Source organism: Telopea speciosissima, chromosome 1 (assembly GCF_018873765.1).
Source record: "Telopea speciosissima isolate NSW1024214 ecotype Mountain lineage chromosome 1, Tspe_v1, whole genome shotgun sequence".
Classification (NCBI taxonomy): Eukaryota; Viridiplantae; Streptophyta; class Magnoliopsida; order Proteales; family Proteaceae; genus Telopea; species Telopea speciosissima.
The window spans coordinates 24645980-24673762 of NC_057916.1; the positions used below are offsets into that span (position 1 = coordinate 24645980).

Genomic DNA, 27783 nt, shown 5'->3' on the forward strand with positions numbered 1-27783 from the left:
AAGCAGCAGCAGCAGAGAATAAAAAGACAGAGAAGGAAGAAAGCTCGAGATAGAGGTGAGTGGGGGTTGGGCTTTCTCAGCCCTGGGTCTCTCACTCACAGCTATCTCAGCTGTTGAACAGGGATTTTCCTCCCATAATCAAGTGCAAGGAATGCCTCCAAAATTCTCTCATTAATTCATTGTCAAGCTCTTACAAAGGCTGCCTATTTAATGACTTAGGCTAGCTTACAAAAATAGAAAGTAAAAATTAGCAATTACTAAAACCTGGCAACTATTGACAATAGGAACCGATTGAAAATAGAAACTAGCTGAAATTAGAAACTACTAAAGGCTTTATAATCCAGCCTTCTAAACATGCAAGAATAATCAAATTAGTAACTAATAAATTAGAAACTAAGCAACTAGGATTTGACTGGTCAAAGACCACCTTTGTCAAAATTGTGGGGCACAATCTTGAGTCTTCTAAAAGGCCTGCTGGGCTGGCTCGATCTGGTCCTGCTAGGCTGGCTTGATCTGGTCCAGTCCTGGCCCATTAGAACCTGGTTCGATGGGCCAGGTGCTTGGTTCTTCTTCTTCCTTTGGTAATGCTGGCCAGTCATGGGATCTACATCATCCATATTAGAACATCCAAAGACCTCCATTGAACATGGCCATGCCACCTCAAATGACTTTCTCGTAGTTAATCATGTATCGGAGCTACTCCAACATCAGCTCTAGAAGATCATATACTACATGTTTTTTGAGATTAAGCAATCCAACCATTAGATTACCTTCAACTTTTGACTGGATATTCTAAACCCTAAAGGAAGAACTAGATCAAATTTTCTCTCAGGTCATACCTGCTGATCAAGAGATAATTTAATTATTTCAATTCTGCCCTTTATTCCCGGATTCTGGATTACTGCACTTCCGATTACTGATTCGATTTGATCATTCTGTTGGGTTATTGTTGCTGCATAATTCTGTCATATATCAAATTCGATTGGCGATTAATATTCTGTTTTCAGTTTATTAGTCTGATTTGTGATTTGACTGAAATACCCTTTTCCAGTGCAACAAGAATTGGCTCATTATTTCAGATCTGTCCATTGGATTGATCTCAGATTTTCAGCAAAGGATCTTCACTCATAGAACAGAACTCGACCTGAGTACTATTCTGATCTGACCATCTGATTTCTGTCTATTAATATTCTCACTAATCTGGATCTTAATTCTCTGAGAAAAGCTTCTGTTTTGGTACTATTTTGATCATTCAATTACAGTACTAAATTAGGAGATTTTAACTGCCTGAGTACAGTGATTGAACAAAATGACAGAGAGATGGCAGGCTTAAAAGAGCAGTAAGACAAGCTCCAATTTTATGATGTCTTTCATGTACAGGAAGAGGTAAGAGAGAAGAAAGCATACCTCATCAAATGCAGGTTCCCTCTCCAAGCTTGACTTAAACTTTTGTCTTAACATCCTAAAAAGTGGAAAAGCATCTCTTTCCAAACTGCAATTAAAAAACAAAAGATCAAATTGTAATGTCTAGTGGTCCTTATCTGTTGTGATGTCAAAAAGTTGCTCACCTTCCAGAAGCTTCAGAAATTCAATATTTAGAGAAGTAGGGCAGAGTCTAATGTGATTAACGGGAGAAATTTCATGTTCCCAGAAACCATAACCGTGTTGACAAGATAGCGCAATGAGCAGGAAGCATTCACTCATTTCATTTGAGATATCCATAATGAGATCAATCAAGTTGATAGTTCAGTCATTCACCCAAAAAAAAAAATAGTTGATAGTTCAGTCCAAAGCCACTCCGTGGAGTGATTCGACTGTTTGATGGTATGCATCTAACAGAACAATGATACAGGCAAGAGTGCATGGTAAGAGAATCAGTGATAGATTTTCTACTTTCGTAGGGACACAAGGGGTGTCAATAGGTGGCTATGCTACCCAAGCACACGGCCAAAGTGTCCCAATGCATATAGATGTTGAATATAAGCAATTAAAAAGCACAATGAGCATCATTAAGAGTAGCAAAGACAAATAGAAAGAGAGATTAAACACAGTAAGAACAAGGAAAATTATACAGAAAATAGAAGATGAACAGCTTTTATAAAAAAAAAAAAATAGAGGAAAGAAGTTTATTTTAGGGGGTTCCTAACTTATAGTAGGCATCTATGATTCTATGTGTGTGTGTGTGTGTGTGTGTAATGTAGTTCTAGATTCGTCGGAGACCAACTAGAAGCCAATAACCAGGATCTGCTATGAACCAAGTAATTCAGCTAGGTCAAAATATGTGAAAATTGTGAAATTAGGGTTAGGGTTTGATGGTAGGGTTAGGTTAACTTGATGTAAGGGAGTCTATCAGTGAAGGTTATGTTAAGTTTTGCTGGAGGACAGTGTGTTGGAATGAATAGGCAGCAGGTTAGGTTTAGGGTTTTGGGTTTTGAAAGGTAGAATATGATGGAATATAGGGTTTAGGGTGGATGGATTGGGCAGCAATGTGGATCGAGTGCTCTAATGGGGCAGGAGAGTGTTCGATCCAAATTTGGGCAGGTTCTGTAGGTTGGTTTGGTCTGGTCAGAAATTAGGTTATGGGGAAAAGGTTAGGAGATGGGGGGGAATGCTAGGGTTTGGAATTTTAGAGGTTTAGAAGAAGAAAGGTTGGGGATGGGGTGATTCAAACTCACTGTTGTTGAAGAGATCTCTTGGCAGCAGCTTAATTGAAGATGAAACCTTGAATAACAATCAGAACTCGAGCAAAGAACTTGAAGAGAGCTTCAAAGAACCACCCGGGCTTCACACCGCAAGGTGTCGATTGGATCAAACACCAATCCCACCAACCTTTATCAAACACAAGACAATCTCCTTGGAGAAGAAACAAGTTGCAGCAGCAGCCTCGAGCAGAAAATTTTCAAAATTGTGAGGTAAAGAAGACCCCCACGAATTTAGCTTTATTTATAGGGCTAAAAGGCCAAGTTCCTAATCAGCCTAGGAGTTGAAAACCTAGGCTGACTTCAATTACAAACCTCCTCCTTGAAAAAGCATGGAGAGGGGTGGGAGTCCTAATTACAACTTAAATATTCCTAAGACAAAAAGGGAATATTCTAAAATCACTTAAATTGAACCACTGATACAAACCAGCTTGGACCGGTTCAATTTAAACATAAAATAAAAACTAAGTATGGAAAATAAACTACTAAGCAACTAAGTAATACTAGTACCACTTGGACAGATTCTGGTTCTTCTTCTGCTTGCAGATGTAGGACTTCAGTTCACATCAGTGTGTGTGTGTGTGTGTGTAAAAAGCCTCTTTGCGAAAGCAGGGGTAAGGCTCCGTACGTTATGACCCTCCCCACACCAGCCTCATGCACTGCGTACGTCCTTTTTTATCTCCTTCAAGTAAACTTCAACATGGACCCCATCTCATCATGCCAAAATGAGGATTGACGCCTTAGAATTAAGTCCTCAGACCCCACTTCAATCCCAACCCTTTATTCTTTAAAACCTCAACCAAACCCCAGAGCTCATGACCACCAAAAGGCTGCTTTCCACCATGCATGTCTAGGACGTTTTTGTAAGAAGATGAGGGGATGTTTAGGAGATGAGAGAAAGAGATTGGAACTGAAATGCTTGGTTGTTCTATTAGACAAACCAAGCTTCTATTTATAATAGAGGCCTCAAAGAGGCAAATTACACGGGTACCCTTACTATGACTAAAGGGAAAAAATACATAGAAAAGTACCCATATACCCCCACAGTATACACCATACAATTTAACACTCCCCCTCAAGTTGGAGCATAGATATCTATCATGCCCAATACAAAAGGATGATCTTTAGACTTCACGAAGGGAATACAAACAAGGCCACTCTCAAGCTTTTCGTTGATAAAATGTCTGTCAATCTCCACATGTTTAGTACGATCATGTTGGACTGGGTTGTGGGCTATGCTGATTACAGCTTTGTTGTCGCAATATAGCATCATGGGAAGAGAAATAGGAACACCAATATCTTGAAGTAGCCCCCGAAGCCATAATAACTCACAAATACCTTGGGCCATTGCACAAAATTCAGCCTCCACACTTGATCTAGCCACCACATTTTGCTTCTTGTTGCACCATGTGACTAGGTTGCCACCAACAAAAATACAACACTCTGTAACAGACTTGTGATCAAAAGAGCTAGCCCAATCAAAATCCGTATATGCTTCAAATCAAAAGTGATCACGTGGAGATAGGAGAATTCCCTTTCCTGGTGCTGACTTCAAGTATCGAAGAATGCGAAGAACAGCCTCCATATGAGTAGAATAGGGATCATGCATGAACTGGCTTACCAGGCTCACAGCTAAGGCAATGTCCGGTCGTGTGTGAGATGGGTAGATCAGCTTACCTATCAACCTCTGATAACAACCTTTGTCAACTGGTTCTCCATCACATTCCTTCAGCCTGGTGTTAGCCTCTAAAGTGGTTTCACTAGGATGACAACCCAGCAACCCTGTCTCTGATAAAAGGTCCAGGATGTATTTTCTCTGGGAAAGATATATGCCTTTTGATGATCTGGCAATTTCAATCCCTAGAAAATACCTTAGCTGTCCTAGATCCTTGATCTCAAACTCACGTCCGAGAAACTCCTTGACACGATTCATCTCTTCCCTATCATTCCCAGTTAAAACTATATCATCAACATATACAATAAGAATTGTAACCTGGTTGCCATGGCGCTTGATGAATAAAGTATGATTAGCATTGCTTTGTTTGAACCTCCCAGAGGTCATAGCCTTATGAAATCTGCCAAACCAAGTTCTAGGGGACTGTTTGAGACCATATAGAGCACGCTTTAACTTGCATATTTTGCCACTAGTTGTGTCAGATGAGAACCCAAGAGGAACCTCCATGTATACCTCTTCATCAAGCTCTCCATGAAAGAAAGCATTTTTCACGTCAAGTTGTTGTAGATCCCACCCTAGGTTCACAGCACAAGACAACAGAACTCTCACTGTATTTAGCTTGGCAACTGGAGCAAAAGTTTCCTGGTAATCAATTCCATAGGTTTGAGTGAACCCTTTAGCCACAACTCTTGCCTTATATCTGTCTATGCAACTATCAACTTTCTGTTTGACCATAAACACCTACTTGCACCCAACTGGTTTCTTTCCTGGAGGAAGAACTACAATATCCCATGTGCTATTTTTCTTTAAAGCCTTCATTTCTTCTACCATGGCTGCTTTCCACTTTGCATCTGCAAAAGCCTCCTGCCAATTGTGTGGAATACAAACAGAGGAAAGGGAAGAAACAAACGTACGATAGGAAGTAGATAATGCATCAAAAGAAACAGCATGAAATATAGGGTGTTGAGTGCAAGACCTAGCTCCCTTACAGTGAGCAATAGGTAAATCAAGACAAAAAAAAAAGAGGATGAGGAGAAAGCGGGATTACCAGTGGAGCTCGGATCTGGCTCAAGGGACTCCAATTGAACAGGTTTAGGTGTTGTTGTGGTGGAGGTCTCACCTTGCTTTTTCTTTGACTGCTTTCTGTGAAAGACTTTGAGGCTGGGAACATCAATCAGCCTCAGCCTTTTTACCTGATAAGTAGGCTCCCCCTGTGTTGAAATGTCAGTGATAAGCAAGGGAAAAGGTGAAGGAACACAAATAGGGAGAAAAGGTTCCTGGAAAACCACATCTTCACTATTACACTCCTCTTGAAGAGGTGATAGGGAACTGATTCATGAAAGACAACATCCATGCTCACTACAGTACCGCGAGTAGGAGGAAAGTAACACTTATAACCCTTCTGCGTGGGAGAATAGCTAAGGAATATACACAGGAGACCACGAGGTTCGAATTTGCCAGGGGAATGTGTGTCACGGACATAACACAAACAACCAAAAGCACGGAGAGGGACAACAAAAGAGAAAGACCCCTCCAAAACCTCAATAGGAGAGCGAGCACTCAAGAATCGAGGACAGCATTACTCCAGTATTGTGAAGGAACATGACGAGCAAACATAGGTGCACGAGCGACTTCCAAAAGATGGCGGTTCTCTCTTTCGGCCACCCCATTTTGGGCAGGAGTGTCAACACAGCTGGTTTGGTGAATGATTCCATGAGCAGCTAGATATTTCTGGAACTGGCCTTCAGTGTATTCAGTACCATTATCACTCCTAAGAATTTTAATGGTAGCTTGATACTGGGTCTAAACCATTTTATGAAATAGTTGGAAACAACGGAATACTTCACTCTTATGTTGCATCATATAAACTAAAGTGATACGAGAATGGAAATCTATAAAAGTAACAAACCAACGGTGAACAGAAATGGAAGTACGACGAGAGGGACTCCACACATCAGTATGAACCAAATGAAAAACAACACTGCTTCTTTGATTAATTGGAGAATAAGTAAACCGAGTTTGTTTGGCCATAACACATGCCTCACAAAAGAACTCAGTACGATTACATTCTTTAACAAGTTTAGGAAATAAAAGAGAAAAGATCCCAAGAGGGGGATGACCCAAGCGGCAATGCCATTGATTCAAAGTAGCAAGGGAAGCTGAATGAAGCTGAGAAAGCAAGGCTGTTGATGTAGAAGCGCCCTCAAGCAAGTAGAGACCACCATGCACCCTACCCCATCCAATCGTCCTCCCATGCTCCAGATCCTAGAAAAAACAATGATCAGGGAAAAAGGTTACTTTACAATTCAAATTTCGAATCAAACTACTAATGGAGAGAAGATTAGTAGTAAAATTAGGAATATGTAGTATAGAAGACAATATAAGAGAAGGAGAGCAGCTTATGGAACCCTTCCCAAATACAGAGGAGAAAGATCCATCTACTACTCAAACTTTGTCTTTTTCAGATGAAGGGGTATATTTGTGAAATAAGTTGGAGGAACCTGTCATGTGGTCCGTGGCATCGGAGTCAATGATCCACGGATTGGAAACAACCAATGCACAATGACCACCAAAAGGAATACCTGACTGAGCAAAATGGGAACCTGAAGAGGCCGGTGCAGAGGCAGTGGAGGATGCAGTGGAAGCAGATGAGGCCCTCAGCATGCGACGAAAGGCCTGTAGCTCCTCCGGAGAAAGACCCAATTCGGTAGGGAGTGAAGTGGCAACTGTCTCTGTGTGATGAGCCTTGGTCTTGGGTTTACCCTTGGCTGCACGTTTGGCTTCAAAGTCAGCAGGCTTCCCATGGAGGTTCCAGCAAGTAGCCTTTGAATGGAATGGCTTGCTGCAATGCTCACATCGAACATCCTCCTTCGAAGAGGCACCCAAATGAGAGGAAATATCTGCAGTGGGAGTAGGGCTGGCCCCAACCTGGAGGGTTGATCGATCAATAGTAGGAGTGTGCAGCATAGCAGCTCGGTAACTCTCCTCTGTATGGACCAATGCATAGGTCTGCTCCAAGGAGGGAAAAGGAAATCTGCTCAAAACTTGAACCCGAATCTGATCATACTCGACATTGAGACCAGCAAGGAAATCATACACTCGAATCTTGTCCACATGCTTGGGTATGAAGCAATGTCCGCAGCATTGGTAGGCTGGTAGTCGGAATAATGATCAAGTTTCTGCCATAAGCTTCGAAGGACAGCCCAGTATTGAGAGACAGATAGTTCCTTCTAGATGGTGTCATGGACCTTCTTAGGGAGCTCATATACTTGGGCATCATTCCCAACCTGACCATATGTCTCCTTTGCACCAGCCCAGATCTGGGCAGCAATATCATGTAACAAGTAACCACTAGAGATATCAGACTGCATAGAGTTGAGTAAGAAGGACATCATCATGGAGTCATTTGCAATCCATCTTTTCTTAGTAGGACCTTCCTCAATTGGTTTCGCAGTAGTGCCAATGATGAATCCAGTGAGGCCTCGACCTGCAATAGTCAAGTAGGTAGATTTGGACCACATCAAGTAGTTGGTACTGTCGAGCTTAATTGCAGATGCATAAGGAAGATAATCACTCCGAGGTTGTCCATCAGAACCAGAGGTAGCAGAGGTAAGGTCTGAACCAGTCATGATGACCAAAAAAAAATCTGCAGAACCAGCAGCAACACAGAGAAGATTTCTAAAAAAAATCACAGCAATAACTCCAAAAGTATCCTGTAGAAGGAGCTCAAATCTGGATCGAGTGCTCCTATTGCTGAGGTGAAACACTCCTCCAAAGACCAGCTGTGGCTGATGAGGGATGAGAGATCGATCTGCCCAGGGTTTTAGAAGAAAACCCTAAAATAGGAAGGTTCACACCAGAAAAACTGAACAGAAAGGGCTGAAATTGTGATCGAGATCCCCTTTTTTTATGCTGAAAAACTCCTCAAAAAATAAGCCTGATCTGAGAAGGGAACAGCAGAAATCGATGAAGTTAGGGTTTTGAACAAAACCCTAAAATCTGAAATCGAAAGATGAACTTCACTCTTGCAAGCAATGATGGAAGCTTCCATGGGTGCAGCACTTGATCTTCAAGAAGAGGAGTATGATCTTCAATGTTGATGTAGACTCAACTCCAAGATAGCAACAATCAAAAAAATCGCAAAAAGTGGGAAGGCTCTCCAATCGATTCTTGCAGAAAAGAAAATAATGTTTATCTCATCGAGGTGGATGTAGGGCAGTGACTAGATTCATAAGAATCACCTCATTAGTGCTGCCCTGTCATGGTTTAGAAGGACAAAAGGAAGAGGAGAAGGTGGGCGATAGAATGAAGGAGGAAGGGCTGAAAAGAAAACTAGATAGATTTACTGCTCTGATACCATGTAAGAAGATGAGGGGATGTTTAGGAGATGAGAGAAAGAGATTGGAACTGAAATGCTTGGTTGTTCTAGTAGACAACCCAAGCTTCTATTTATAATAGAGGCCTCAAAGAGGCAAATTACACTGGTACCCTTACTATGACTAAAGGGAAAAAATATATAGAAAAGTATCCCCATGGTATACACCATACAATTTAACAGTTTTGTACAAAAACTCCCAACCCTGCCACAAACCTAAATCTAACCCAATCAGTGTCCAGTCCACCCCACCTTATGTCATCATAAACCCTTCTGTCAACTACTCAAGTTCACCACTAATTTATTTTTGCAAGTGTGAAATTTATTTATCTAATCTGAGAAATGGCCATGAATTTTTAACTTTCACATCTTACACTGCTATTTACTCCTTCTCAGAATGCTTCCTAATTAACATTGTTGATATTGTGTTACCAGCAGTAGGTGCAAGGAGTCTATGACATCTGATTCTAATTAATAGTAACATGCAACCATCCTTTCATCAGAAATCATAAATACAAGATTAATTGCACTATAGAAAAGAAATGCAGGACACAAGACTTACGTCCGCAAGAGATATATGATGAACTGAGTCAAATCTGAGTGAGGGAATTCAAGATTTTTGGATTCCAGCTGATTCTTTATCTCATCCATGAGATAGTTGGCATCTCTCAGATTGCCAAGCGATAAATACCTGTCAACCATGAAAAAATTTCATAAGCAAGAAAAATGTTTGAGATAGAATGAACAGTCTATTACTGTCTGAGGTGTAGAACTATCTTTTTGTCATTCATTTTTTTGGTAAAAGGATATAAAATTAGCATTTGAGGGTATCAAATTCAATTACTACAATGTGATGCATGGAAGGGATCCTAATTTACAGTGGCCATGTCAATTCCTTCAGTGCATTACTCTGTCATACATTGCATCATCACATCCCTTTCTTTCATCCTGTTTTCGATTTTCAGTTTCCCTCTTTATTTTCCATTCTAGGTTACTATGAGCCCCTAATGGAACAGTTTATAAGAGAAACCCATCAATAAGATATTAGGTGCCAGGTTGAAAATATGACATATGTGTTCAGTTGCACGTACATTAGAACTGCTCGTGCAATAGCCAAATCATCTTCACCTGGATAGCACTACAAAATTAAAGAGAGATCAATGCAATTTATTTGTAATCATATACCCAAACACAACCCCCCACCCCCCCCCCCCCCCAAAAAAAAAAACATATGATGAATGCTTAGCATGAGGCATGACAACTCAGAAAACTAAACTATCTGGAAAATGGAAGCTCATGTGCTTGTGTATGTATCTAATTTTGACATTTAAGGTAGGCTACATTCAATAAACATTGGACAATATAATAAAGAATATCTAAACTTTGAAAAAAAACTCAAATCTTAAAAAAAATATATATTTGGTATGATTGTATGTTCAAAAGTAAAATAGTCAACTTATCCATGGACGATGTATTCTGGTTCTTATTCAGTAAAACTCAAGTAAGAATTTGTCAATAGATCTCACAATTCAAACGACATCATAAGATTTATGGGAAACTCTCATACAGGGAGAACTATTTAGGTAGAACGGTCAAGATCATGTTAAATTAAATTGGATAAACATCTATGGTGAATCTTCATATCCAATTAGGAAAAGGTCACAGAGAGTCAAAGAAGGCTACCTTGCCCGTAAAATTAACTAATATTGAAGCAAACTTGTTTGCGTCGTTTCCTCGTACAGAATGAAATGAAACTTTAGCCATATCCTGCAAAGCATCAACATATTTGTGTTGAATATTGCACAAAAATATAAGATCAAAGCCACAAGAAGCACCTGCACCCCTCAGCTCTCACTGTTATTTCTTTACGAATAAAATAAGAAAAACACCAAGCATTAATATTTAAAGGATTTCCCTCAACCTTCTATACATTGTAGTATTGAAGTTCAACAAGAAGGGAAGCAGGGAAGCAGGGCTAAGCTTGTAGACTGTAAAGAACTGTAAAACTAAAAATGGAAAGTTTTACGATGAGGCAGTAGCAAAGACAAATTGAAGAATAGAGGCACCTAGGAGACCTACCAAGTCAGGAGACTCAGAATATATGTACTCAGCTAACATAGCATGTATTTCAGGAGATCCACTCCTGGGAGCTCCAGACTCTGCAGACCACCTGAGTAAAGGATTACCAGTTAGGAGTGCATATGAATAGGGTAAGATGCAATACAGAACAACTAGAATCAAAAACTGTTTTGTATCCTCGGGATACAAAAGAAAAGCTGGTAGAAGGTTGCACCCAATGTCATAATAAAAAATAGCATTTTTTTCCTTCAGTATTAAGCCAATTGATACTTTTTAGTATCAAAATATTTCTATAAATGCTAAGTACCTCTTAAAGGTCGTACACTGTGCATGAGGCACCGGACACAGCGGGGTCTGGGGAGGATCATAATGTATGCAGCCTAACCCCGGCTTTGCGGAGAAGCTGTTTCTTGACTCGAACCTGCAACCACTAGGTCGCAATGGAGCAACCTTACAGTTGCACTGAGGATTTTTAACCTCTTATATGATTAAATTAACATCCACATAACAAACATCAAAGAACCTCCTGCTCTTTAATGGTTGCAGCATTTGAACAAGCATATCATCAATTGGACAACTACGCCACTCCATGGCACATACTTAAGTCTTGAAAACAACAGCCAAACCACCATGCCTCACAATCAGTTGTTTTCCAGGAAGATAAGTCCATGGCTCCTACCTTTCCGGTGCGTGTGAAGCCAGCGTTACAATGTCTCCCTCCCCTACATATTTCATTTATTGGGAACTCCACACAAAAAGTTGCAACTGCTCACCCCAAAGTCTCTATCTCTCCTCCCCCCCCCCCCCCAACTCACCCCCACCCATGACAGTTCCCCTTATCAAAACTACTTCTTTATTTAGGGAACTACCTACCCAGTCCTCTCCCAATACCCCCAATAAAAAGAAAAAGTCTCCCCTCCATATATGTCACCATCTGATAAAGATGAAAACAGTCAGATGGTAGACACCAAGATGATCGATTCTAAACTCATCAAGAAACTTTGAGAGATTTATGGTGCCACAAAAAAACCACTGTCCATTTAGTCAAGATCAAATATCATACACAGGTTAATGTGGGACCAACATGAAACAATAATCATCAGAAGCAGAAATGATAATAATTACAAAACCAGATTTAAGAATAGCAGTTACAGTAATTTTCTGAATAACTTCACAATAACACAAATTCCAGCTAAGATCACCGACCAAATTCTCACTCTGACCGCTCTTTAATTTATCATTCTCTTTTTCACAATTACGTTACTGCTCTGACTATCTGATGCAGTTGCATTAGACATTAATCCCATATGGAGGCGCCTATGTTCAAGCTTGGGAGGCCCATATAGTTCGAGAACTCACGAGATCTCGTTTTTTTGGGAGGTCGAGTCGAGTTCATATACGAGTTCTCAAATTACATTTTTTCAGTCCAGATCTCGGGTCGACCCAGATCTCGACCCATCTACTTCTTTAAAAGTCATCTAACTCGACAGAACTTGATATCTCTCGATCGAGTTCTGTCCAAAAGCTATATTCTTCCCCATTTGAAGGCTGTGACTCATTTTACCTCTGGATTTCAAGTTGTAACCTGCGGGAGAGTTGATTCAGCTACACATTTGAAGGATTCAGCTACACATCTTCAAGATTAATCTCAAATTTGAAGGATTTTTCAAAGGTAAACTATTTTTCCCCAAATAAATTTTTTTTTTTTTTAATTGTTCAAACCTTAGTAGATTCATGTCATTTTAAGATATGTTACATAACTTTAGACGATCTATCACTTGATGGAGTCCAAAATTTTTTATTATCATTATTTTTTATTATTATTTTATTTTTTTTATTATATTTTCTGCAAAAAAAAAAAGAGTTTTTTGAAAAAAGAAATTGAAAAAAATAGGATGAATAGTGATTGTTTGGAAGTGATTTTCATGTATGTTGGACAACTTTGGATGCTCTACAACCTCATGGCATTCATCTCACCCTCATCATGACTTTGATTAAGGCCAGGAGAGCACTGGTTCCAAATATAGTGACTATGGTCAATTTGGGCAGCCAACACTTGAGTTCGACAATCAAAGCACTGGGTCAGGTTTTGGACCCATATTCCCAGTCCCAAACCAGCCACACCCATACATGCCTCAATATGACAGTAGCAATGGATCTCACGCCTCATGGCCACAGCTATACCCTAGGATAGGGGACTTGACATATGCTGATGACAACTCTTATATGCTTATTGTGGAGCACTATATGCAACCGTGCAGCAACACACTGTGACACTGTCATGGGAAGACTCTGGCACTACTGGGGACTGAATACGTGATTCAAACTCAGTTTATGTGATGATAGTTGTAACTTGTAACATTGTTAAACAGTTTGATGTATCACTTTAACATTTCTAATGCTTATTTAAGTTGTTTAGCTATTAATTGAATGTTTTGCTTGCTTTCTATTACTAAATTATGTGTAGAGTAGGGTATTTTAGTACGTCGTCGCCTACCAACTTCAGGTCCGAAGTAAAACTCCTATTTGGACTTTGTTTTTGCAAAATCTAATAATACCATTGCGTTTAAATGGCCTAAAATAGGCTGAATACCAAGTTTCAGACCCAAACTAGATCTAAAACCCACTTAGTTGAGGTTTCGAGTTGAAAAAAAAAAATGCACCAACTCGATTGAGATCTCGGTTTTCCTAAGGTCAAGTTGGGGTTGAGTTCTAAGTTTTAGTACCTTGGGGAGGCCCATAAGGTGCTTGTGGAAGTAAATGGGCAGAAATTGACCTTTAGGTAGCTATATTATAGGTTGGGACCTTAATTATTTTTAACTTTCATTGTGATGAGCCTAATTTATAAGCTCATAAAGTAAGGATAAAGTTAGTACACGGGATTTGTAGTTAAGTGTTTGAGTTAGATAGAATACTTTTTTTTTTTTTTATGAAAGAAAAATATATTAACGAAAGCACAAGGAATCTTCCCCCCCCCCCCCCGCCCCCCAAAAAAAAAAAAATTAAAAAGGGAAAGTTTCAAACAAACAACAGACTAACCTATAGCCTAATCAAGCTAAAGGGAAACAACGCAATGAGGAACAAAGGACATTATCTGACCCAAACAACCAATCACCAATATATAAAGTTGACCTTCTTCCCAATAGGGTTATAGGGAGGAATGAGTGGAATCACCCAACTCCCACTTTGATGCTTAGAAGCTAAGGAAAGACTTACCCGATCCAAAAACTCCCCTACCATTGACGTCAAAAGCACTATCATAGCTAGATAGACCTGTTTCAAGTTTATTTACTTTATTGAGGGCATTAGAGTGATTGGGAATCCTTTTATAAGTCAATTAGGAATTTTAAAAGGTAATACATCCCCATCAATTGGAGATGATTTGACTAAAGAATATGAGTTTTAATGTTGTTGAGCAGTGAATACGGGATTAGTATCCCATACTTGACTTCTTCTCTCTAAAATTATCTTCTTCTTTCTTCTATCTTGCAAGAAGATCAATCACATCTCTTTTTCCTCCCCTTCCATCGATCTGATTTCTTCCCTTAACAATGAACTTGCTTCTTAAGCTCACAGATCTGACCACAGATTTAATCATTGGGCCTGCTTGCATTTGAGATCCATAACTGGATTTTCAGACTGCATCAATTGGTATCAGAGTCAAATCTGGCCACAAATATCATGGATCATACCCTCTTGTTTTCTATCCATCATCAAATTCAACTCGTGCAAGAGAACTTACGAGTGGTAAAAGCGAATATTGAAGAAACTCAGCAACAATGTAAAGAATTAAGAATCTTTGATGATCATATCCAATCGTATAGGATCTTCATTTGATAAATTGAGGTCAGTTGTTGAAAAGCGGGTGGAAGAGCAAGAAGACAAACCAACAACGACGGAAGACAAAGTGCCTTGTTATCATTAAAGAGCCACCCATGGAGGAATATAATGGTTGATCTTTTGATTGGACCAACCGAAATTGTGCTTCCACATTGCAACTTCTACAAGGATTTCTTATCATTGATTTTGTACCATTGGATTGTGCTCTGGTCATTTGTTTTGTGGAGTCAAGGAGAATGGTTGCTGACCATGCATTGAAGACTCTTCCATAGTTTTCAAGGAGTCGCGTAGGCATCCAAGCGCCTTGGTTGCCTTGGACGCCTTCTTAGTTTCGCCTTGGATCCAAGCACCCTCCAACACCTTGAGTCGCCTAGACACCCAGACAAATTGGGATTCTTTCATTCTACAAAAATCGAGGCTAGTTTTTCTTAATGCTGGGGGAATTGCTGCAGTTTGCATTAGAAATTAATCCCGTATGGAGGCCTATGCACAGGCTTGGGAGCCCATAAGGTGCTTGTGGAAGTTCAATGGGCTGAAATTGACCTTTGGGTAGTTATATTACAGGTTTGGCCTTTCGTTTTTTTGGGTTTCATTGTAATGGGCCTAATTTATAAGCCCCATAAAGTGGGGATAAGGTTAGTACACGAGATTACTAGTTAAATGTTTAAGTTAGATTAGAATACTTAATAGCTAGATAGAGTCCTATTTTAAAATTATTTACTTTATTGAGTGTGGTAGAGTGATTAAAAGTCCTTTTGAGAGTTAATTTAGAAATTTTAGGTCTTTATATGTAATACAACCTCATCAATTGGAGATGATTTCAGCAAAGAATGATTTTTTAAGAATTTTGGTGCTATTGAGCAGTGCAAACGAGATTGGTATCCCATGCCTGATTTCTTCTCTTCTCTTATGTTCTCTTCTTACTCCCAAGCAGATCGATCTCATTTTTTCCCTCCCCTTCCATCGATCTGATTTCTTCACTTAACAACGCAGTTGCTTCCTTTTTATCTCAGATCTGACCACAGATTTGATCATTAGGCCTGCTTGCATTTGAGATCCATAATTTGGATGTTCAGATTGCATTACTATCTCATCCTCCAGGGCTCAACTCTGTCTCTCCTTTGATCCTCCATCCCCCCCCCCCTTTCCCCCCATCCCATTAAGAAGAATAAATAAAACCATAGCACTTCCATAGGCAGGGCCACCGGCCACTACCACACCATGAGGCATACCCAGGCCCGCATGAAGAACCTCGTGGCCTTGCATTAATTAATTTTTGACATACGCTTAACCCAAAATATATCACGACTAACAGCCAGACCATGGATACAGAGAAACCCATTTAATTAAATCCTATAACCCAAAACAGCACTAAGAAAACTATGAAACCAATACCATAACTCAAGCAGGTTTGTTTGCTTTTAGGCTGCGTTCATCCACTGGACTCTGCCAGAATATGGATTGGGTCCCACTGGAAATTCTGTTTTTCCTTGTGTTTATTTGCCCAAAAAATCTGACCCAACCCCCAATATTTTCTTGATTCCTTCATCCTTTTCTCCTTTTATCCATTTGACAAATCCTCCCAAATTGAAGGATTAATTAGAATTTCAACTCATTCTTCTGGAAGGACAATTAATAAAGAATTGGCCCCTCAATAGCATCAGCTAAATATTTAATTAGTTTTTCACTTCTTTTATTTTTTTAATTCTTTTTATTTTTGTTTCCTTTCTAATGGTTTCTGTACAAAAGAACTGCCCTTGAAAAAGTCAGATTTTTCTCTCTTTTTTTTTAATTTATTCTCGTTTATTTTCCTCTCCTATACTTTTTGATTCCTCTTTTATTTTGTTGTTCTATCCAGACAAATGAACAAGCAGTAAAGGTATCGCTTCTGTTATACATTAAAGGGTTTCATTACCTGTTCACTTCGCTGCTCCATTATGTTCCACTTCTTTCTGTGCTTTACATGAACACTCTTGCTCTTTTGCTTCTTTTGACCACTTCCATATATTCCAATCACCAAGGCAGTCAACTTAGACAGTGGTCACATGCAACAATGCATGTGCCTTCCACTAGATCTAAATGAATTCTTCATGTAACGATCACTACATTATGCTCCAACCACCATGGCAGAATGACCCTGATGCAGGGCATTCAGCCAGCCCGCCAGGCCCAGCCAAGGCCAGATTTGTGCCCGCAGACCAGTAGGACCAGGCCTAAAAGGCCCAGCCCTTAGGTCGACACCTATGCTGGCCTGGGTGAATTAAACCCAGTGGTTCTGCCTTTTCATTTTCCTAGGCTAGTATTTACTGTAACTATGTGTCTTTTCAGTTTCCTAGGTGGAGTTATGAGGTTGTTCATGCTCCTGAGTATTAGTTATTAGTCATTAAGAGCCTTTTAGTTTTCTATGTCACTTTCTCGGTTGTAGTTCCCTATGTCTTGGTTTTAGTTTCTAGGTGTCGAAAATCCAAATGTATATTCAATGTAAGTTGATGTATCCCAAGGGCTTTTAATGCCTCCCCTCTATATAATGAAACCATGGTCTGTTCTCTGGAACACCAGATTTTGAAGACAAAGAACTCTCTTGTGAGATTTAGCTTGTGGACTCAAGTGGGCTGGGGATTCAGCAATCATATCCACGGTGGATCTCCTTAGTGGGGCTCTAGTGGACCCTAGCAGCCAAAACTATCTACCTCCATCAATTATCATCATCATCAACCACCATCATCCATCTCCATCTTCATCATCAAACTAAAAGGCCCTCATCTAGCGGCTTATAACTTGCCGGTTTTCAACCAGTTCATCGATCCTTCTTATTTTTAATACAAGATGCAGATGGACTAGAATAGGAATTTTTTCAATCCACATACCCGTAGTTGATATTTTGGTATTATCTACTGAAGGAAATGCCATATAAAAATATATAAAGAAGCATTTTGTTTCTCCAAACAAGTTCCTTTACCATCAATCACATGCGTGCACGAGAGAAGAAACCATAGCAGGAGCATCCCAAGATGCTGAATGGATGTTTAGGATTAGTTGCACATGGCACTAAGCTGATTTTATGTAATTCTTGTCATTAAAAACGGAATTGTCTTTTTCATTTGGGGGCAAATCTTTACTTTTCTTACATTTAAGTTTGTCCTGGAGTCCAATTGTTATTAGGTCCTTGTTAGATAGCATCTTTGTTTTCAATAACTATGTAACACCCCCCCCCCCAAATCGATTAATGGAATTGAGTTAATTATCGAATATTTGGATTTGTTTGGTTTGCTACCAACTGGCAAGCTGTCTATCTCTCCCCTCTTGAGCTGCCTAATGTCAGGTTAGTTCTCTCTCTCCTTCCTCTCAGTAATTCCCTCTCCTCCATATCTCTATCCTCCCAATTGTTTCTTCTCCTCTAGATACTATTTTTTCTCCCTTCAATAACTACCTCTTTCTTCTCTTTATTTCTCTCTTCTCCCTCACAGTAGCAAACTAGCACTTATCTATCCCCTATTTTATTTTCAATGACTCCTCTCTAATTTTCTTTTCTTTTTTACTTTATCTATTTCTTTAGTCTTTTATTTTTTTTTTTTTCTCTAAAATTGATTGTTATTATCTTGTCTGAAATTCTAGATTTGATGTCTGTTATTATCCTCTATTAATCCTAACCAACAGATCTGAATTTCTAGAATTCTTCCTTCACTTTCCCATAGTTCCCCTCTTTTTAGGCTCATCACCGTGGGCAAATCAGATTTCATTAGATCCCTACAACCTTGTGATGCAGCCCCATGTGCCCACACCCGAAGGAAGAAGAAGAAGAAGAAGAAGCCCTGAAATTAGGGCTTAGTTTAGAGCCATAGCTTAGGTTTACATTTAGTAGGTTCTATACTTAGCTTTATTTCAGCTTACTTGTAAACTTAAGTTGAACCGGTTCAAACCATGGTTCAATTTAAGTGATTTAATTAAGTGTCTTTTGCTTTAAGTTATTAGGGGTAGGTAGGTCTTTTAACCCTTTTAAAATTTTAAGTTGTTTTAATTAGATCCACCCCTCCACGATTTAGTGAGGGAGTGTTTTGTTTAGATTAGGATTTGGCCTCTGGCCTTCTATTATTAATATTGAAATTGTGGGAGGCTCCCCCACAAGTTTTATGAATTAAAAAAATTGTTTGCTGCCATTGTTGCTGTTGCTACTCTTTGTGAGTGTTTGTCTTGTGGTTCTATCAAGGAAGAAAGAGTAGGTAGATCTCCTACGACTCCTTACGCCGTGACAACTGGGAGGATCCCTGAATCTGAAGGTGGTTCTATCCTTCTCTACTGTCCAATCTTGCTGCCAGTGGATTCTACTGTAAGTTTGAGACCCAATTCTGTTCCTAACCCTCTACTTCCCCCCCCCCCCCCAATCAATTCCCCTTTGTTTTTTGTTTGAATTTCATAAACCCTAATCACCCTGAACCCTGTCCAGCATTAACCCCGCATCAGAATCTCATCAAAATTCAACCACAGCCCCCGTAGGCCTCCCCCTCCACTCTATATTCATCTCAGTCCCATCCAACCACTCAAACCCTAATTTACATTGTCTCTGTAAAACCCCAAATTCCTGTGTAGACCTAACCAGCCATCAGAATTGCACCATATTACAGCCAAACATCCCTCTCATTGCCCTTAGCACTCGACCTTAGCCCCTTGCCCTAATTCCAAGTTTAAACCCTAATTTAAACCTAAATTCTAAAACCAAAACCCTAACCCTAATTTCTGAAATTTGAATTTTACTCAAACCTTGTTCAAACCTACACTATTAGCTTCTCCTAGACCTGCCCATTAAAACCATATAAGATTTAGCTCCATTCTCATAAACTTAACCCTAATTCTGCCCTAAATTACCCAATTCTGTCCATTTGAACCAGCAGCCCCTTTTGATCCTGTTGCTTGGCCTCTCATAGGATCCTTCTCCTATCTAGAGCTACATTACCCTGCTTACATCAGCACCTAACCAAAGAACTAAGATCTGGAACAAGGTTACAAGGGGGGGAAATGGCAAAAAGTAGGAAACTTGGACCCTGGGGGAAAAAGAAGAATAAAAAGAAAGAAATAAATCCTTGCAACATTCACAAAACACCTGTGCTATAAGCAAACACATATACATAATAGAACCTTGAAAAGCCGCTCTATTTGAACCAGGAAAACAAGTACACTAGATCTCACCTAATTGCAGCTTTCAAGAATGATGAACAACCTTCTACACGAGTTTTGGCAGCCCCCAGGGCATGGGAGAGTTGTTGCATGTCATCATCATCCTCCAAATGTTGTAAATGTTGTGGCACTGAAATCTGTGGAAATTTCTTGTATATACTCCTGACACGGTCTAACATAAATGGTTTAGTTATAATCATGAAAAACATAAAGGTAACACATTGATCAGGTACGGATATAAAAATGTTTTATGAAACATGTCACATATTCCAAACTTGGAGTCTAATAGTCTACTAACGCATTGCCAGCCCTAATATCATGCTTATATTATAAGATAAAACTCAACCAATCCAAGTGTTTGTTTGAGAACGGATGCTAATGTCACCACAAAAAATAAGTGGCTGAGCCACATGCTTATATATATATATAATAACTTTTCCGACTCTGAATTTTTCCGACTCTGACATCTCAGACAACATTTGGTTATACATCTTAGACCAAAGTGACAAAGAAATAATTATTTGCTTACTCTATCAAAGGATATACCGAGGGGTTAGACTGAAAGTGACATGGGGAGAAGTAATGAGAAAACAAAACGATGGCTTTGAGTTAAACGCGAAGCAGGATTCAGGTATACAACCCAATTTAGTTGGGATAAGGCTCAAAGAAATGAAGAATGACTGGGAAAAGCTATTTTATGAAGCCCATGAGGCCATGATGGTGGCTTTGGGTAATTGTGATGTGTTTCAGCTAGTCGGCTAGCGTGCTAAGTGTTCAAGGGGAGGAGAAAGAAGAGAAGAATAAAAAGGGGGGAAAAACAACTTCTGGGCCTCGAAACCAAGGTTTCAAGTTGGCATGGAGAAAGTACCAGGTTTCAACTGAGATATGGTCGAAACCTAGTAAATCTCGATTTCTGGCTGGTCAAAATCAGTGTTGGCACCGAGTTCTTGATCATTACCTACAATGCAAGCACAAGGTAGTCTAGGTTTTCAACAACACAGCAACCTAAGTCTAGCACATAAGGAGTACAAGAATACAAATGAAACAAGCTAAAAAGTAGAAACACTTACAACCCTTGCTCTGTTTCGATTCTTGGTACTCTGTGAAACTCTAAGTCACCAAACGCTGCTTTAATAGTCACTGGAATCTTCAACTAACTCCTTGATGAGAGGAACTTGAATCTTCAAGTAGACATTTGCTTGTGGGACTCCATTTCCTCCCTCTTCTTCTCTTATCTTGCAAACCCTCTTGGTTTACACAATTGCTCAACTACCTATCTTCTAGCCTTCAATGAAGCAACGAATCAATCAATAGAGTGGATTTAAGCAAGAAACCCTAGCTTCTCTCTTTCCTTATCTCTTCTTCCATTCACTTCCTCTTTTCTCCTCCCTCTTCTTCTCTCTTGGGAGCTTCAGTGCTTACAACACTCATATTTCGATTATAAAGAGCCCCAAAAAGCAACTGAAATCGGACCAAGTTGAACTGCCCGTGGTTCAACCATTCATCTGTGTTATCAGCAAAATGACCACATCTCACTCGTCTAGTGTCGGATTGACTTGATTCTGGGGCATTGGAAAGAAGACTTGAAGCTCTACAACTTTCATGTTTTGAGCTGCATCCCAGGTAGTGAGTAAGACCTCAAAAAACGTGCCATAAGTTATTCGAGATCATAACTTATTCGATCGGACTCAGATTGCACCAATTCTTGGGGCATATGAAAGTAGACTTGAAGCTCTCCAACTCAAATGTTTTGAGCTTCAACACAGTTAGGAAGACCTTGAAAAATGCGGCTCAAATTATTGATGTGCAAAAATTGGATTCTACAGAAGTTACTATTCATTTTTGCATTCAGACAAAATCAGCTGGACAGAGGCCGGATGTCTGACGCCTGACCTCTGCCCATTCAAATACACATCGCTCTCATCTAACCTCCGATTGAGCCGATTTTTTTCCACGTGAAAGATGCCTCAAAGGGAAACAACTTTGATATTTACACCTTCAACTCAGGTTCAGTGCACGGTTTCTAAATTGATTATGAAACTGATGCAAATGATGAAGCTACTCCCTGAAGCATACGCGCAATGCCTGAATAAGTGAATATCAATTCATAACTTCCCACTCTGATATCGGATTGGAATCATAGTTGTTTAGGCGTTGCCTAGGCGTCCAAGCACCCTTTTTTGGATGGGCACCTTGGTCACCTAGATGCTTTGTTGGTGTTGCCTTAGTTTTTGAAACCCCCCCCCCAATGCCTTGGGTCGCCTAGTGCTTCAACAACTATGATTTTTATGATTCAAAAATTGTTGGAAAGCTAACTCAAAGATCTACATTTCTCATGTTTTAAGCTCCTACAAATTCCAACTAGAGGACAGCTCAAAAATAGAATCTGGGCATCATGCACAACATCTACATTCGAGATCATTGCTCCGTCATCCGAGCACACTGAATGACCAGATTCTTGAGGCATTGTGAAGCTTGCTCATAGGACTAGTCTCTTTCAGTTTTGTGCTTCAACAAAATCCCAGTGAAGGACATCTCAAAACACCTGTGAAGTAACTGCTCCAACATAAATTTTGTTAAAGTTATTAGTTCTCATGTCCTAGGGGTATTTCTGGAACTAGTTATTAACTAGTTTCCTTATTATGTAATTTCTTCTTTTTCTTTCTTTTTACCCTTTACCTCCCTAGGGAGGTTGGATGTAATATGTCAAGACATCATATTTGAGTAATATAGGTGTGGAGGGCGAAATCCCAAGACACAACTTACAACCGAGACTCTTTCTCCTCCTTGTTCTTCTCCTCTTCTTCTTCTTCTTCTTCTTCTTCCTCCTTCAACTTCTTCTTCTTCTTCTACTTACACTCTCAATCTCAATCTCAATCTTAACTTGGTATCAGAGCGCAGGTTTTGAGAGTCGTATCCAATCTCCCTCTCCCTATTTTTTCCTCTCTTTGGAATCCAAGAACATAAGGGATTCCAAGGAAGAGGCTCTTATATAAACTGATTGTTGAAGGAGTCTGAAATAGGTTATTTTCAACCTATTCAAGTTAGTGATGCTGCCTCTTGAGCTACTTTGAAGCCCTGATGAAGTTTTGGAGCTCACCCAGCTTTTTCTAGGTTTTCCGCCAGGTTCCTGTTGCAGGTCTTGTATCTCCTTCTCTCGGGCTGTGTTTGGATCATGGAGTAGCTCTTTAAGATCGTTTCTGAGTCCTATTTATGCCCCTTATGCTTGCACTTGATGGATGTGAAGCTATTTGGAGCATAACCCATTCTTGTGTGACCTCTGTTTCTGCCCAGGTAAAGCTGAGACTGATATTTGATTCTTTTTCTTGTACTTGGAGTACAGTAGGCTCTTCTCTTAGTTGAGAAATAATTATGGACATCTTGTCTGAAGTCTTGCAACAGTATTAAGTGTTTTTGTTGCTTGTAAAGTGTGTGGGTAAAGGCTGTTCCAGCTTATGCTATTTTTCTTCCGGCTGAATTTCTTTTTTTTTCTGTTGTTGGAATCATTTCTTGGGTTGAGTGTGTACTCCCCACTTGTTGTTGGGACCCTTGTGTATGGTCAAGTGTTCATTTCCTTATACTATGGTTGATTCATCAACATCTGGTTTTGGTTCGGCTGATTCACAGCCCACTCCAACAGCTCCTCGATTGGTTTATGAGAACACCCATCTACAGATCTCCTTTGTGCAGCTTGATGGTATTAATTACTTGGACTGGTCACACTCTATGAAGCTTTCTCTTCGAAGCAAAGGGAAGCTTGGGTATATTACAGGTGCCATTAAAGCCCCAGAGCCCAGTTCACCTACCTATGGAACATGGGAGACAGAAAACTCTACAGTGATGACCTGGTTAATCTTCTCCATGAAACCAGAGATTGGGAGAAGATTTATAAGAAAAGAAACTGCCAAGGCAATCTGGGACAGTGTCGCCCTGACCTTTGACAGAGTGGGTGACTCTGCCAAGGTTTATCAGCTCCACCAGAGAATTAACTCAATGAAACAAGGTGACAAGACCATTTATGAGTACTACAGTGCTTTTCTTGGTCTTTTGGAGGAGTATGACCACTACAGGGACCTCCAGTTGACTAACCCAGAGGATGAAGCCAAAGTACACCGGACCCTTGAAAAGGAGCGTGTCTTCTCCTTACTTGGTGGTTTGAATCCTGACTATGAGCCAATTAGGCTTCAGATCTTAGGCAGGTTTCCCTTTCCATCTCTTAGTGAGGTCTGTAGTTACTTACAGAGTGAGGAAACTCGACGTACTACTATGGCACCAACATCTGTTCCATCTCTTGAGCGGTCAGCCCTCAATATGAGTTCCTTCCGAGACACCAGTGGAGGTGGTAGAGGCCAAGGGCTTAACCATACTGAAGAAAGAGTAGTGGAGCCAATTGGTGCTAGTGGAGTTGGTCGCGACAGGTTTAAATGTGATCATTGTGGGAGGACAGGACACACTAAGGATAGGTGTTGGTCTCTTCATGGTCGCCCTCCTGGCACTCGTGATCGTGGTGGCCGTAGAGGGGGAGCTAGAGCACATTCTGTGATGACTGAGGCAGATGCTCCACAAGATGACTCCACTTTGGTAGATGCGGTGTTTCGCAAGGTTATGTCACAGCTAAGCACATCTCCTGCATCCACAATGGCCAGTTCTTCCTCATCCTCAGCTTTACAGGTCTCCACCTCAGCTTCTACTGCAGCCCAGTCTTGGGTCATTGATTCTGGTGCCACTGACCAGTCATATGATTCCCATACCATTTGTTCTGGTAAGGACAAGGTTAGGGTAGCTGATGGTTCCCTTTCCTCCATCTCTGGTAAGGGCAGTATCCATGTTACACCATCTATTTCTCTTACTTCTGTCCTTCATGTCCCTAATCTTACTCTTAATCTTTTATCTGTGAGTTACTTGACTAAATCTCTGAATTGTTGTGTCACCTTTTATCCTTCTCATTGTCTTTTTCAGGATTTGGTGACAAAGAGGATTATTGGTAGCGGACGTGAGGAACAAGGCCTGTATCTTTTTTACCCTTTTTTGCCCACAGCTCAGTCCTATGTATGTGGACATGATGATAGTAGTTCTGTGGAGTCTGTTATGTTATGGCACCGCCGTCTTGGCCATCCATCTTTTATTGTAATGAGGAAGCAATTGCCTCACTTATTTTCTTCTGCTGCTTCTTCTCATATTTTTCAATGTGAATCATGTATGTTTGCCAAACATTGTCGTTCCTCTTATCCATACCATGGTAATAGAACTGCTGTTCCCTTTCATATTGTCCATATGGATGTTTGGGGACCTTCTCCTACTACTTCCTTATTTGGCTATCATTACTTTGTGTCATTTATTGATGATTTTTCTGGTGCTACTTGGACTGTTCTCATGAAGCATAAGAGTGATGTTTGTGATGCATTTAAAACCTTTTATCAGATGATTCTTACTCAGTTTGACACTTGGATCAAAATTGCTCGGTCCAATAAAGGGGGTGAATACATGTTTGGTGGCCTCCAAACCTTCTTTTCTAATAATGGCATTATCCATCAGCTAGTGTGTGTTGACACACCGCAACAAAATGGGGTTGCTGAGCGAAAAAATCGCCATTTATTGAAGGTCACCCGCAGTCTCTTGTTTGGCATGAATGTCCCCAAGATCTTCTGGTCTGCTGCCCTTCTCACAGCTTCTTTTCTCATCAACCGCATGCCAACCAAGCTTCTTGATTTCAAATCTCCCTTGGACATTTTATCTCCCAAGGTTTCTGCTTTCTCTCTTCCTCCTAGAGTCTTTGGTTGTGTTTGTTATGTGCATGTTAACAAATTTGCTCGCACTAAACTTGACTCTAAAGCCCTCAAGTATCTATTCCTTGGGTATTCTTCTACTACTAAGGGCTACAAGTGCTATCACCCTTCTTCTCGTCGGTGCATTATCTCCAAGGATGTCACCTTCTTTGAATCTATTCCTTTCTTTGCTCCTCAGCATCCTCTTCAGGGGGAGCATTGTGGAAGTGAACAGGTTGTTGATTATCTTCACCCTCCTCTCCCTATCTCCCCTTTTATGTTTGATATTGGAACACACAAGACTGTGGCGACTGTGGATGTGGGTAATATGGGTGATCAATCACAATTAGGTGTGAATACAAAATTGGTGGTTGAGAATGATTCTGGTAAGGAGAAGGATTACCACATTACCTACAAAAAGGGTGAAGGCTTGCATAACAGAGAAAAGCAGATCTACCAAGAGTCCTCTTTGGATCCAGATCCGCATCCTCCTCAATCGGTGACACTCATTCTCCTCCATCTGATTTAGAACTTCCTATTGCTGTTAGAAAAGGGAAAAGAGCTTGTACTAATCCTATAGCCCAGTTTGTCTCCTATAATGCTCTTTCTTCTACAAGTATTGCCTTTATTATTGCTCTCTCTACAACTTCTATTCCCAGGAATGTTACTGATGCTATGTCTGACCCAAAGAGGAGACAAGCTATGTTTGAGGAGATGATGGCTCTTGAGAAGAATGGCACTTGGCAGTTGGTAGATCCTCCCAAGGGACGTGTCCCTGTTGGATGCAAATGGGTCTATACAATCAAGTATAAATCCGAGGGTACTGTTGAAAGATACAAAGCAAGGTTAGTAGCCAAAGGGTACAGTCAGGTCTATGGGATTGATTATCAGGAGACATTTGCTCCAGTAGCTAAGCACAACTCCATAAGAGTTCTTTTATCTCTGGCTACCAATAAAGATTGGCCTCTATATCAGTTAGATGTGAAGAATGCCTTTCTTTATGGTGACTTGGAAGAGGAAATGTACATGCAACCCCCACCGGGCTTCAAAGTACCCTCAGCTGAAGGGAAGGTGTGCCTCCTCAAGAAGGCACTATATGGGCTCAAACAATCTCCAAAGGCATGGTTTGAACACTTTCGACAAGCTATTCTTCAAAATGGATATTCCCAGAGTCAAACAGATCACACTCTCTTTACCAAACGGGGCAATGGTACCATCACAGCTCTCATTGTTTATGTTGATGATATTGTAATCACTGGAGATGCTATGGCTAAGATAGATAAACTGAAAAGCTACTTGGCTAAACAGTTTGAAATCAAAGATCTGGGCCCCTTGAAGTCTTTCTTAGGCATTGACGTATCAAGGACCAAGAAAGGAATCAACATATGTCAACGAAAGTTTGTGCTTGATTTGTTGACAGAGACAGGGATGTTAGGATGTAAACCAGCAAGTTCTCCTATGAAGTAGAATCACAAACTAGGAGAAGATTGTGGTTCTCCTCTTGTTGATGCGGGAAAGTACCAGAGGCTAGTTGGGAAGCTTATTTACCTTTCTATGACACGCCCAGATATCTCCTATGCAGTGGGAGTAGTGAGCCAATTTATGCATGCCCCCAAGAGTGGTCACTTAGATGTTGTGTATCATATTCTAAGATATTTGAATTCATGCCCAGGGAAAGGTTTGTTGTATGCCAGGCACAACCACCTGAGAGTGGAAGGTTTTACTAATGCTGATTGGGCTGGCTCCATCACAAACAGGAGGCCTACCTCCGGCTACTGTACCTTTGTGGGAGGTAACTTGGTTACATGGAGAAGCAAAAAACAGTCGGTTGTAGCTAGATCCAATGCCGAAGCAGAATTTAGAGCTATGGCTCATGGAGTGTGTGAACTTATATGGTTGAAAAGACTTGTTTAGGAATTGGGTTTTGGCATTGCAGGTCCTATGAGGCTTTACTGTGATAACAAGGCTGCCATCAGCATTGCCCACAATCCTATACAACATGACAGAACCAAGCACATTGAAGTGGATCGACACTTCATCAAGGAGAAGATTGACTCTGGCTGTATTTGCACTCCTTTTGTTAAGACTGGTGATCAACTAGCTGACATCTTCACCAAGGCCCTTGCCTCTCCTCAGTTTGGCTCTCTTCTATGCAAGCTGGGAATGCATGATATTTAT

At 40.4% G+C, this 27783-nt stretch overlaps 1 protein-coding gene across 2 annotated transcripts in view; it reads right to left on the bottom strand.

Moving 5' to 3' along the window:
• LOC122661428 (protein GET4) overlaps positions 1-27783 on the bottom strand; it is a 47924-nt gene that overhangs the window by 7284 nt on the left and 12857 nt on the right. For both annotated transcript variants that reach the window (XR_006332888.1, XM_043856816.1), the window contains exons 5-10: positions 19853-20012; positions 10829-10919; positions 10433-10516; positions 9841-9887; positions 9312-9440; positions 1408-1492 (exon numbers count right to left, since the gene is read on the bottom strand). Coding sequence is in view for 1 of the 2 variants with exons in the window: in XM_043856816.1 (XP_043712751.1) it covers positions 1408-1492; positions 9312-9440; positions 9841-9887; positions 10433-10516; positions 10829-10919; positions 19853-20012 (596 nt within the window). In the remaining variant the exon portion in view is untranslated. The remainder of the gene's footprint in view (positions 1-1407; positions 1493-9311; positions 9441-9840; positions 9888-10432; positions 10517-10828; positions 10920-19852; positions 20013-27783) is intronic.